The sequence below is a fragment of the Nothobranchius furzeri genome, chromosome 2 (assembly GCF_043380555.1).
Source record: "Nothobranchius furzeri strain GRZ-AD chromosome 2, NfurGRZ-RIMD1, whole genome shotgun sequence".
NCBI classification, from domain to species: Eukaryota; Metazoa; Chordata; class Actinopteri; order Cyprinodontiformes; family Nothobranchiidae; genus Nothobranchius; species Nothobranchius furzeri.
Window position 1 is genome coordinate 93,646,770 of NC_091742.1, and position 13,250 is coordinate 93,660,019.

At 40.8% G+C, this 13,250-nt stretch overlaps 3 protein-coding genes across 3 annotated transcripts in view; 1 reads left to right on the forward strand and 2 right to left on the reverse strand.

The window, feature by feature from the left end:
* Window positions 1–13,250, forward strand: part of LOC129163068 (zinc finger protein 420-like) — a 348,176-nt gene that overhangs the window by 89,352 nt on the left and 245,574 nt on the right. The window lies entirely within an intron of this gene.
* LOC129163071 (uncharacterized) lies at window positions 41–3,454 on the reverse strand. The gene is made up of 5 exons (XM_070548372.1): window positions 2,552–3,454; window positions 1,403–1,550; window positions 1,200–1,328; window positions 968–991; window positions 41–842 (listed from the first exon to the last, which is right to left on the reverse strand). The coding sequence occupies exons 1-5, from the start codon at window positions 2,564–2,566 to the stop codon at window positions 649–651; spliced, it is 510 nt and encodes a 169-aa protein (XP_070404473.1). The 5' UTR covers window positions 2,567–3,454; the 3' UTR covers window positions 41–648.
* Window positions 6,647–13,250, reverse strand: part of LOC107374397 (zinc finger protein 271) — a 31,552-nt gene continuing 24,948 nt past the window's right edge. Inside the window, exons 3-4 of the mRNA XM_070548752.1 lie at window positions 11,408–12,217; window positions 6,647–8,030 (exon numbers count right to left, since the gene is read on the reverse strand). Of these exons, the coding sequence (XP_070404853.1) occupies window positions 7,099–8,030; window positions 11,408–12,217 (1,742 nt within the window). The 3' untranslated portion in view covers window positions 6,647–7,098. The remainder of the gene's footprint in view (window positions 8,031–11,407; window positions 12,218–13,250) is intronic.

The following is a 13,250-nucleotide window of genomic DNA, read 5'->3' on the forward strand; positions in this document are numbered from 1 at the left end:
ACGCACTTTTCCAGGATTTCCTGAAGACCATGCTATTTGCATACATTTGCAACACTTTTCAACTTCGCAGTTTATTTTTTGTGGGTTGGTTGACTTCGCAACATGTACAGGGAAATGTGGACTGTGCTCATGCTTTGGGGTGACATACAATCCGTTTCTTATGTCCACACATATCATAGGCATTGTTTCTATTGAATAATACATTTTATTTCAACAGCGCCTTTCTGAACACTCAAGGACACTTTACAGAGATAAAATACACAACTATAAAAGATAAAACAGCATAAAACAAACAGACAGATTGGAGCAACGAGAGTAATTATTGGAATGCTAGACGGAACAGGTGGGTTTTGAGTCTGGTTTTAAAGAGAGTGAGGGAATCAATGTTACGGAGGTCAGGAGGAAGTGAGTTCTAGAGCTGGGGAGCAGAGCGGCTGAAGGCCCTGCTCCCCATAGTGACCAGACGGAAAGGTGGGACTGAGAGGTGGATGGAGGAATGAATTGTGACAGTGTGAGCATTCTGTCACAGTGTCCCGATTGATCATGCGCCCTGGCTACTTGGCCAAGGGGATGTCCCTTTGGCTAACTGGTTAGAGTGTATGACTCTCACCCGGGAGTCTGGGGATCGAATCCCGCCCGGGCCCTCGTTTATCCACCTTGCCACAGAATGAATATCCATATTAGGGATGAATGAACATCCCTAATATGCCGTTGCAGGTTTTTGTGGGAACTACGGAAAGCTGTGCAATGTGGACAACAGAAATTCTCTGGTTTTGAGTCCGAACTGTCTTTTTCCTCGCCTGTGATGTCTTTTAGTTTTCTTTTTAAGGTGTTCACCTTGGCTGTAAAAATAAACAAAAATTACTAAACACATTACTCATTAGCACATTCAAAAATCACTTAATCAACCAACAATGTAAGGCAAAGCTGGAAAAAAGTATGGATCCTCAAATGGTGAAATAATTACCATGACTTTTATGTGATGATGTATCTGCAGGAGACAAAATAAAAAAATCTGAGAAATAACTAATACCTTAAAGAGTTGTGTTTAATTATGTCATTAAAAAGTAAGTGCACAGGGCACAAACACGAGATAATCTGGCATTTGACAGACAATGTTGCTTATTGTGGCTTTTCAACTGTAGGCAGCTTGATTATGTTCTTTTAGACATACATGTTACTGCAGAGGAAGCACCTACCATGTTTGTCTTGTAAGTGCTTCATGAGAAATGTTGATCGTGTGTACACCGATTTGCAGACAGGACAATGATAGTGAATTCTTAACGTTTGTGTGCGTTCCTTACAGTAACAGGATACCACAAATTTCTCTGGAAAAAGAGCAGTACATTGGTAAGTAAGTTCAATGAAGAAATGGATTACGACAAAATATCGGACACGATACCTTGTTCATCGCATACAAAGTAAATAGCTTCTTTTAGGTGTTTTCTTTGGAGATGAAGTGTTTCCAAGTTCCTTCTTTTCACAGAAGATACACTGTGAGGCAGTGCATGCCAACAATGAAGCAACGTCAGAAAAGACAAAACGTGAATCTGTAATATGATAAGAAAACCAAAAAATTCAGAAAAGTTTGGTAAAATATCCCATTTTGGAATATCAAAAACCTTATTACATGTGTATTATGCACCGTTAAAGATCTGACATTCATTTCCATTAAATAATTTATCCTGTAGGCCCAAGGGTGGCCCAGTGTACAGCAGAGACGGTTGTTCAATAATATGGCAAATTGAAAAAAGTAATAAAGCCATGCTATACTACAGGTTAACTGCAAAGCAAGGGCTGCAACACCTTGTAAAGATCGGTTGTACATGCAGGTAAAACAACTAGCCAATGACTTCTGGCATGCTATGCAGAAACACTGAAATTATTATAACAGCGTAAATCTTGTTTCATACATATAGGCTACTTATTTAATTACAGGGATATCAATTTAACTGACATTTTACTGCTTGTTTCACTAACAAAAGAGTGATTTTATTAACTGACATTTTTACTGTTTAATAAAAGGAATGTGATTTCTGAAACCACGTCTGCGGTCTCACTTAAGTGGAAATGGATCTAAGTGCCTTACCATTTAACCATTTCTTTGGGTGAAATTCCCATGGTGGCGTTGTCTGTAATAATTGTACTTGAGGAGATACAATTGCCATATTTGGCATTAGTAGGTTAAAGGACCACTCGTGTATTGCCACATATATATATGAATGCCTCAGCACAGTGTCTTGGTAAGGTTGATGTGGTTTATCTTGCCTCTTTGGGGTTTATTCCTAACTGTAGACCTCTGACCCATCTATGTGAATTGTATTCACCTGTAGGGTGGCATTCCTTGTCCACCAGGAGGTTGGGACATTGGTACACTTTCATTTATAAGGCCATGCTTGGATTACTTTCCAACTACATCTGTAATGTATTCTCACGAAGAAGTGTAACTTCTCACATTCTGTGAGCAAATGATCAGCTGTTACTTTGTGGTGCATTTGTGCACCAAACTGGAACATGGAAGTGGCTGCAGGAAAACAGCAAATGAACTGACCTTATCTCCACCCATCCATTATCTGAACCCACTTGTCCTTGTAGGGTCACAGGAGGGCTGGTGCCCATCTCCAGCTGCTTATGGGAAAAACAGGCGGGGCACACCATGGACAGGTTGCAGGGCCAGATCTCATCTCCTTGAGTACATTTAAAACCAGAATGAGAACACTTCAGATGGATTCCTTGTACTGTAACTGCCCTCGATTTTATTAGTTTTTTTCGATTGCTAAAACTCAAAAAGCAAAAATGAGGCACAATTTTCACAACCTCTACTTCTGTTCCCTATCGCTTGACTCATTTTATCACTACTTAAGATTTCCTTATCATATTAAAACTCTGATTTTCCTCCTTTACACTCTGATGTCAATTTCACATTACCTTGCTGTCAAAACACAACACACAATTTTCAGGTTTACACACACTTCTCACATAAATTCTCAAAGCTTCAATCAACAACACGCAAATATTCAAATCTCTAAACTTTCGGGTATGGCGGGCAATTTGGAATCAGGGACTGCAGCATAAAAGTAAGTTTCCACAAGGCTGCCCAGGTGTATGAGTGGTTTCAGGACCACCCACGGTTTTCCATTTTATACCTTCCACCTTATTTCCCCTTTCTCAATCCCACTGAGGAGTTTTTCTCAGCCTGGAGGTGGAAGGTGTACGAAAGGAATCCACAGAGCCAGGTCCCACTGCTTCAAGCTATGGAGGAGGCTTGTAGAGATGTGGCCTTTGAGGCCTGTCAGGGCTTCATGAGGCACTCGAGGCGGTACTTCCAGCGCTGTTTGGACCAGGAGGACATCGCTTGTGATGTTGATGAGGCCCTCTGGCCAGACAGAGACCGGCGGCATGATGCCCCATGATTATGCTTGGGGGGGTTAACCGGGTAGCTGTAAAAATAAAATGTTTTGTCTCAAAATGTGTGTGTGTGTGTGTGTGTGTGGGGGGGGGGGGGGGGGGGGTTAACTGTAAAAATAAAATGTTTAGTCTCAAAATTTGTGTGTGTGTGTGTGTGGGGGGGTAACTGTAAAAATAAAATGTTTTGTCTCAAAATTTGTGTGTGTGTGTGTGGGGGGGGGGGGGGTAACTGTAAAAATAAAATGTTTTGTCTGAAAATTTGTGTGTGTGTGTGTGGGGGGGGGGAGGGGTTAACTGTAAAAAAATGTTTAGTCTCAAAATTTGTGTGTGTGTGTGTGGGGGGGTAACTAAAAATAAAATGTTTTGTCTCAAAATTTGTGTGTGTGTGGGGGGGGGGGGGGTAGCTGTAAAATTAAAATGTTTTGTCTCAAAAATTGTGTGTGTGTGTGTGGGGGGGGGGGGTAACTAAAAATAAAATGTTTTGTCTCAAAATTTGTGTGATGTCTAATGTTTGTCTCAGGGAAAAGTGGGCACTGTCATACATTCAGTGTATAATTCATTGTGTTCCCTTTCGTCAATCGTGTTTTCAGTTTTTTTTCAGTGTTCTTTCCATGCTTGGTAGTGTTCACCCAAAGGCTGCTTGTGTTTAAGCAATGAATGGTATGTGTGTGTCATGTGAAAATGTGGCTGTGTTTACCAAACGAAAACACGTGTTCAATTTTGGGAACATGTTACGATATGTGGTGGCAGGGTTTTGTTGCAAAGGGAAGCCACGGTTTAAGAATGTGTGTGTTATGTTTGGGGTTTTGTGTGTGCAGTTTTGAAAGAAACGTACAGTTTTGAAAAACGCGTATTAGCAATCGAAAAAACTAAGAGAGCAGCCGTTTCCCATAATCACAAAAGGTAGACATGGTTTATATCTCCGTTCCCTCTCCAGACCTTAATTCTGGAGGCACAACTGGGTTTCCATGGAGAGAAAGCCAGCGTAAGCAGCGCCCATAGCTGATCCCTGCAGTAAACAATCAATTCATGTGCGAACCTGCAGGAGTTTCCCAGAGGCCTCCTAGAAAGTTCCATAATCAGTAAAAATAAATCAACACTTTTTCCTCTCCTGGAGATTACGCCCTGCTGCATCTTCGTTTCTCCATAATTCTGGAGGCAGAACCAACGTTTCCCGTGGAGAATGAGCTGCAGTAAGAGAGCTAGAATTAGCTGCGCCCACCTGAAGGGCATTAAAATCACACACAGAAGAAAAAGCAAATAATAAAAAGAAAGTAATGAAGTGAGAGCAGCTGTTACTGGCTGCAGCCCAACTTGTGCTCTTTGTAACCGAACGCGATCTTTCCTATTTCGTACTTTGGAGTCCATCATCACAGTAGCAATTCACCTCAAAATAAAGCTATCGGAAATATATTACTCTATCCGGTCTCAGACAGTCTGCATCCGTACAGAGAGTTATAGGCGCAGGTTCTGCTTTACCACGCGCCCTGGCGGCAAAAGCACGGAATGGCTCGTCACGCTGCTGGCGTAGTTGAAGCAGTTCAGTCCTCAGAACACACGTAGCAGCCGGTATAACCGCCAAAGAACGCATAGCAGCCAGCATCTCATCTTTGGACCGGGACTTCAGAAAGGGAAACTGCTTAGTCAATCACCTGATCTGAACGGCATTAAATTAGCCTCCTGAAAAAAAGTTAAAAACCGTGGTGTTATCTTTGACCAGGACATGTCAATCAAATCCCACATAAAACAGGTTTGTAGGATTTCCTTTTTCCACCTTCGGAATATTGCTACGATTAGAAGCATCCTTTCCAGGAGTGATGCTGAAAAAATTGTTCATGCATTTATTACATCAAGACTAGATTACTGTAATTCATTACTCTCAGGAAGTCCACAGAATGTAGTTAAAAGTCTTCAGCTTGTCCAAAATGCTGCAGCTAGAGTTCTGATGAGAATTAAAACGAGAGATCATATATCTCCTGTCTTAGCTTCCCTACAGTGGTTGCCTGTTAGGGCTGCACGATAATAGGAAAACCTGCGATATGCAATAGTATTGATTAACATTGCAATGACGATATTACTTGCGATAAATATAAATTTAACTCAGGAACAAAAATAATCAAAAGCAAAGAAATAAAAAAATAATAAAAATGAGAAAAGCAAACGATGTGAGGAAAGGGAAAAAGAAAATGAACAAGAAAAGGCAATCAGTGGATCCCGGAAAAAGCAGAATCAGCAAAAAGAGCAGAACAAGGTGTTTGCTAACCATCAAAATTAAGTGCCGTCCACCTCGGGGGCAGGAATCTAACCTATGAGAATCCACCCAACTGGCCAAATGGGTGAAGAGCTCTATTTTATTTGTTAAAAAAAACACCATGCTTCCATTTGATTGACAGAATGCATTATGTGTAGAAACATTTGAGCTGACCATTCATTGCGATATTTATCTGTTCTTTGCGATATGCATATTTGTGCATGCGGATATCGCGATAACTATATATTTGTGATACATTGTGCAGCCCTATTGCCTGTTATATTCAGAATAGATTTTAAGATCCTCCTTCTCACATATAAACCTCTTAATAATCAAGCTCCATCATACATCAGTAACCTGATTGTTCCATATGTTCCTAACAGAGCACCTCGCTCTCAGACTGCAGGTTTACTGGTGGTTCCCAGAATATTTAAATATAGGATGGGAGGAAGATCTTTTAGCTATCAGGCTCCTCTCTTGTGGAACCAGCTCACAGCTTTAGTTCATGAGGCAGACGCCTTGTCTGCTTTTGAGCCTATGCTTAAACATTTTTATTTGATAGGGCCTATGATTAAATTCTGATGTTAGCCCAGATCTGGACAACTGGGGTGTAGAGGAAGAGGGAATGTAAAGTGGGGAAAAGTCAGTAAAGATGGCTCTCCCTTGCCCTGCCTCCATCTAAAAGACTAGGTTATCCAAAATTCTCAGTAGTTATGCTGCTATAGGCTTAGACTGCTGGAGGACATAGTGACCACTTTCCACACTTTAATACTTCTATAATTTCTCTCTTAATTGCATTATTTTCTGCAATTTAACTGTTAACTAACGGTGTTCTGCTGAGCTGTGGTGGCCTCATGGTGGGGGCCATCGACTTGAACACTGCTGCTAACCAGTTAAACATTCTCCCTCTCCTGATAATAACATTTTACTTTCTTTGACATTGGATGTGCTAGTTTACCCGCTTAATTAATTATAGATTCACTAAGATAAAGACAAAATAAGTTTATTTCTTAGTTAATAGAATATCCACTAAGAAATCACAATATATCCATAAATACCCTACTTGGTAGTGCTTGAGGCAGGACTAGCTTATAACTCTCTATTACATCCTAGGTTAATTTTTTGTTTTAAAAAAGTGTTTTTTGAAGCTTTGCTGATATAGGCCACTTTTTACTTTAAAAAAAGTGCCATTATGTATTGCAAAACAAAATACCCACAATAAGGGTTTCAAATAGCATTTTATGAACAGTGTTTTATATGAAAAAAGATATATATCTGCAGTTTGCTCTTTAACTGTATGAATTCTCATGTTTTGAGTCAGGTTACTTTGGTGAGGAAAACATTTAACAAACACATTGTACGAATCAAGAGTGAAATTTCACATGAGAATATTTGTCTGAATCTCACTCTACAGATCAAACCTGGGAAAAAAAGACTTCTCACCTGTGGTGAATTTTCATGTGACAAGCCAAACGAGAACGCCTAGAGAAACATTTACCACAAGTTTTACAAGGATGCGGTTTCTCACCTGTGTGAGTTCTCATATGAGTAGTCAAGTTATCACTCCTAGAGAAACATTTACCACAAGTTTTACAAGGATGCGGTTTCTCACCTGTGTGAGTTTTCATGTGCCTAATCAAGTCACTATTTTGGGTAAAAAATTTACCACAAGTTTTACATCTAAGTGATTTCTCACCTGTGTGAGTTCTCATATGAGTAGTCAAGTTATCACTCCTAGAGAAACATTTACCACAAGTTTTACAAGGATACGGTTTCTCACCTGTGTGAGTTTTCATGTGCCTAATCAAGTCACTATTTTGGGTAAAAAATGTACCACAAGTTTTACATCTAAGTGATTTCTCACCTGTGTGAGTTCTCATGTGACAAGTTAAAGACTTGTAAATTAAAGATTTCCCACAGAGTTTACATGAAAACCGTCTCTTATCACTATGAGCCCTCTTGTGTCTTTTTAGTTTCTGACTGTCTAAATTGTCTCTGTGATCTTTGGTTTGTGGACGTCTTTTATTCCATGTCAGTTCTTTGTTGCTGGTTGGTTCTGAGTTTTCATTCCTGCTTCCATCCTGATCTTGGTTCTCAGCTTCAGTAGAACTCTGACACAAAGACTGGTTCCTGCTTTGTTCTGGTTCACAGTTTTCAATTTCTTCATGAGTAGTAGTAACAATGAAGGAAACATTTTCCTGCTTCAGAATGAACTGCCCTTCATTCTGATGGAAAAAAAGTTCTTCATGTTCCTCTTTGATCAGTGGAGGTTCTGGTTCCTTTTGATCCAAACTGGAGGTGGTTTCCAGGTTAGAAAGCTGCTGGTCAGTCAGAACCTCCTCCTTTCCCCAGACATTATGCTGTGGAACTTCTGGACAGGATGAAAGACAAAGCAAAAGTTTATTAACGCAACAGTTAGAGCCAACAACCAACAAATTGTTTAAATTTTTATCATTCCCATGAATTTATTAGTTAACTCATGATTAACCGCAAATTCATTACAAATCATAACTGTATGACATTTTTCATGTGTGTTTGAGTTTTTACTCAGTTCGTAGTTAGCAACCAACAGACTTTAAAAACATTAAAAATGCACTAATGTGTGATATAATAATTATTTGAGTTAATAACTTTGTTACCATAACAACGAGGTAACTTTGACAGTTCTAGTAACAATTACAAACACAGGAGGAGAAAAATGTGTGGGGATGGGGAGGAATTGCTGGTTGGCCTAAGCCCTCCAGGGAGCCAGCTCCCCCCACTGGCCCAAAAGGCATCTCCGTTGCCAAAATGCCACCCAGGGCATGGAGACCCCAGCCCATCTTGCCAAGGCCCAAAGCAGCAGTACTGCAGAGCTCCACGGAGTCCAAGGGAACCAACGCAGCCCCACCCCAGCAGAATATCTACTCCCATCCCTGCATTTGCACAGCTTCCAAAATATATAAGACATAGGACATCCAGGTAAGGTTGGGTCCTCCCCCTCCTGGACACGTACTTGCGTGCGACTCTGGCGAGCAAAGGGAATCTCTCCCGGTTGTTGCTCCACCGTGTCAGGGGGGTTTCTTTAGGGTGGATGCATTCCTCCTGCAGGTAGCGAGTGAGCTCCAGCTCGGCTCAAACTCTCTTCGGGACGGTTGCAGAAGCAGTGCTTGTCCGGGACTTCAGCAGGTCTCCGAGCGTTTATTTATTTATTTATTTATTTTGCCGCTGATGGCAGCTCTGTCTCGGCCAAGGACTCTGGCTGCGCAGCAGCTGACGTACTGAAAACCAAAGTGCTCCCAAAGGAGCGAAGTAACGTTTCGTTTTGATACCAGTGCAGCCATCCTTCTCAACATGCATCATTGAGTTGAACCAAGTTCAGTAATCGCGGTGGCGCATGATGCAGCGCGGTGGGCTTCTTCATATTGCAATATTTCATTTTTGCGGTTACCGCGACAGCCCTAATAGTGAGCAATAATTTTTAAAGTGTGCTGCCTATAATTACTTAAATAATATAAGAAATAATGTTTTCGGTAGAGCAGCTTTAAGATAGAATATTACTGAACTTAAAAATAGTAAGCAAATACTGTTAAGAGATTCTTTCACATCCAGGATCCCAAAACCGAAATTAGCCCAGACATCCGATTTAAATGTAACGGGTACATCTTTGATTACTGGTAATGTTGGCCCTGTATCCCTGTCCAATTGCTTCTAGGACAACGCAGTGCGCATGTCATTGCAACTCTGCCCCCAGAAGTAATTGTAAAACCTCAAAACTTTATTGTCCTCGCATAGACATAGACCAGGGGTCGGCAACCTGTTCCCATCAAAGAGCCATTATTACCCGTTTCCCACAGTAAAGAAAACACGGAGCCACAGCAGCCACGGTGTTGTGGGCAGGGCCTACCCTCAGACAGCAGAGAGCTGCTCACAACAGGTGACAGCAGCCAGTACCGGTCACTCGTGTACGTCAAAGTTATCTTTCATAAGATGATAATCAATGAAAGAATTAATATAAAGTGGATCCAGAAGTTGTAGCCCGTCTCTGCCTACAATATTTTGATATGTTTCACCCTGTTGGTGGTTTTACTGAGCAGGTGCCACTTTTGTCATACGTTTCTTTTAAAAACATGTTTAGACTGTTCAGAATACAAATCCAGGCTCTGTCACGTTTGATTGTTGTAATTAAACTTTGTAGGTGAGGAAGGTCAGAAAAGGATCCGATCATTTTGTTTTTTTCCCACATTTACAATGACGGAGATAATGGCGCAGTGCGCCTGGCTCTGGTGTTAATCAAGTTAAATTATATCTCTTTGCAACAATTTTCACAAGAAAACAGAACAGTTAAAAGCAAGGCTTGTGTTGTGTTGACCGGATAGTTCCCGTATTTGACTATTTATTTTGACGGAGAAAGAATAGAAAGAATTACCCCGACGCATGCAGACGAACTGACATTTTATTCGTTTCGCACATCGCAGATGTAGCTAAATCACTCAAGAAAAGATTCCCATCTGAACATCTGAGCTGGACACTGCTCAGCGCAGCTCGCTGTCAGCATGTACTACATAAGGTCCACAGCGGGCTGAAGATGTGGAGAGGGGCTTGGAGCACGTCGCAGAACCAGAGCGCATGCAGGAAGATTCCTCCGACTGAAGCGAGACTTGTCACTTAGAAAATGTTCCCGGATTATGAAACTTTGGCTGAATAGTGCTTGTTCCTGTCTCCAATGTGGCGACACATCCAGGAGCCTGTCTGAGGAGAATCCCAGACTCTCATATCCTCTTCAGCTCAGAATGCGCCTATGATTACGCACAAGCGTGACGCGTCAACCCGGTCTCACAGTAAGACCGGGTTGGAACTGTTCAGGTTTACGCAGACAATCTTTACATATAGAATTAGCTAACAGATGTAAAATTAATGCAGTAAAATATAAAGCATTTTATTTAAATATCCATTCATTATTTTACAAGCACAGAGAGCCGCATCAGATGGATGGAAGAGCCGCATATGGCTCCAGAGCCGCGGATTGCCGACCCCCGACATAGACATAGGGAGAGAATCTCATTATGTCACGTTGCTGCATCGATGCGGAATCATGCACGGCTGAATCGGGATGCATCTTAGAATCGATCATTTTTCCCACCTCTACTGGGAACCCATCTGGACCTGGAGCTTTCCTATTAGGCATGGATTTAAGGGCTTCCTGGAGCTCAGCTGTGACTGTCTCCTCATTTTGATATTGCAATTTTGAAATTAAAACCTTTTGATTGAATCATGGACAGCTTTCTCGTTGCTTTATTAAGAGCCAGAACCTTCACTTCAGCAGTTGTTGCTCAAATGTTTTTGCAAACATTGATAGAAACAATTACCAGGATTAGTAAACACAATGAACTTTTCTAAAAAATAAAGAATTAAAGATTAGCATGAAAGCAGAATTTAATAAAAGAGCAAATCCACAAAAAATGATCGGAAATTAAAAACACACACACACAAAAAAAACTTGTATCTGTGTCAAACTAGGCTAGTATACTCTTAACTGTATGCATTCTCGTGTTTTGAGTCAGGTTACTTTGGTGAGGAAAACATTTAACAAACACATTTTAAGAATACATTTCAGGTGTGAAATTTCACATGAGAAGTTAAAGAAAATGTTTCGCTGAATCTTGCTATACAGATCAAATATAGAATAAACTTTTCACCTCTGCTGAGTTTTCGTTTGACGATTCAAGTGACAACTCCAACAGAAACATTTACCACAAGTTTTTCATGGATATGGTTTGTTAACTGTGTGCATTCTCATGTGAGTAGTCAAATGGCCAATTTGAGAGAAACATTTACCACAGGTTTTACATGGATATGGTTGCTCACGTGTGTGAGTTCTCAGATGACGAGTCAAGTTCCCAATTTGAGAAAAACATTTACCGCAAGTTTTACAAGGATAGGGTTTCTCACCTGTGTGAGTTCTCGTGTGACAAATCAAGTTACCAAATTGAGAGAAAGATTTACCACAAGTTTGACATGGATATGGTTTCTCACCTGTGTGAGTTCTAATGTGTTTAATCAAGGTACTATTGCTGGCAAAATCTTTATTACAAGTTTTACAAACATATGGTTTCTGACCTTTGTGAGTTCTCATGTGACAAGTTAAAAAAGACTTGCAACTAAAAGGTTTCCCACAGAAATGACATGAAAATTGTTGCTTGTCTCTGTGAGCCACCTTGTGTCTTTTTAGTTTGTGACTGTCTACACCGTCTCTGTGATCTTTGGTCTGTTGACGTTTGTTGTTGTTTGGTTCTGAATATTCATTTCTGCGTCCATCCTGATCTTGGTTCTCATCTTCAGTAAAACTGTGACACAAGGGTTGGTTCACGTTTAGTTCTGGTTCCCAGCTGTCTGTGTCTTCAGAAGAAGAAATTTTAAAGAAAAAATGTTCCTGCTTCCCAGTGAACGGCCCTTCACGTTGACCAATACAGAGTTCCTGCAGTTCCTTTTGGTTCAAATCTGAGGTGGTCTCCTGGTTAGAGAGCTGCTGGTCAGTCAGAACCTCCTCCTTTTCCAAGACATGATGCTGTGGAAGTTCTGGACAGGTTAAAGACAAAAGAAAAAATGTATTACCACCAACACAATTTCAAAGGACAAGGTGAGCAAGAAGCAGAGGATAGAAAGAAATGCTGTTAGAATGAAAACTTGTGACTGTTCAAGGAAACTCTGACACAGTCTTTGTAGTTTTTCAGAGTAATTTTTGTCACTGTGAGAAGTCAGATATGAAACGACGCAGAAAATCTGAGCGTCCTGGAGCGTTTGTCCTATTTATAGCAAAATTAAGCAAGGTTTTAAAGCAACAGCCCTCCTCCACATCTCCCTGTTTTTAACCCAGCATAAAGACCACTCATCAAAAAAGTGAAAGCAGAGACCAGAGTTATCACGGTGTGACCCAAAGGAGCATCACAACAGTTACAGGACTGCTTTGACAGTACCAACTGGTCCATTCTCAAAGATGAAAACATCGAGACCTACACTTCCACAGTTCTCTCCTACATAAAACATTGCACGGATACTGTTACAACAACAAAGAAAATCCACAACTTCCCCAACTGCAAGCCATGGATGACCAAAGATGCCAGGTTCCTGTTCAAGGCCCTTGACTAAGCTTTCAGGTCTGGCGATGCTCAACAATACAGCGCTGCCAGGTCAGAGCTGAAGAGGAGCATCAGAGAGGCCAAGGTGACTTACAAGAGAAGGATTGAGAGCCAATTTGACAATTCAGACCCACGACGTGCATGGCAAGAGATACGGCACATCACAAATCAGTCCAGCAACCACTCACCATCCAACAACAATGCCAGAGCATGAATATTATTTCTCATTTTTTCCTGAAACTTGATGGAAAACTTGAAAGAAGGTCATTTGAATATTAAAACAATTTGAATTGCTCACTTACTAGGATCTCTAGAATTTTTGCCACGACATACAGATTAGATACTGGTTTAGTAAAGGAGTCACAAAAGCAGACTTCCAAACTGATAGTATTTGTTTGTTTTTGATAGAAAGGTTAAAAAGGACTGTAAGAGGCTCTGCTATGAAATTAGCAGCCATTTTCAAAAAATAGGGT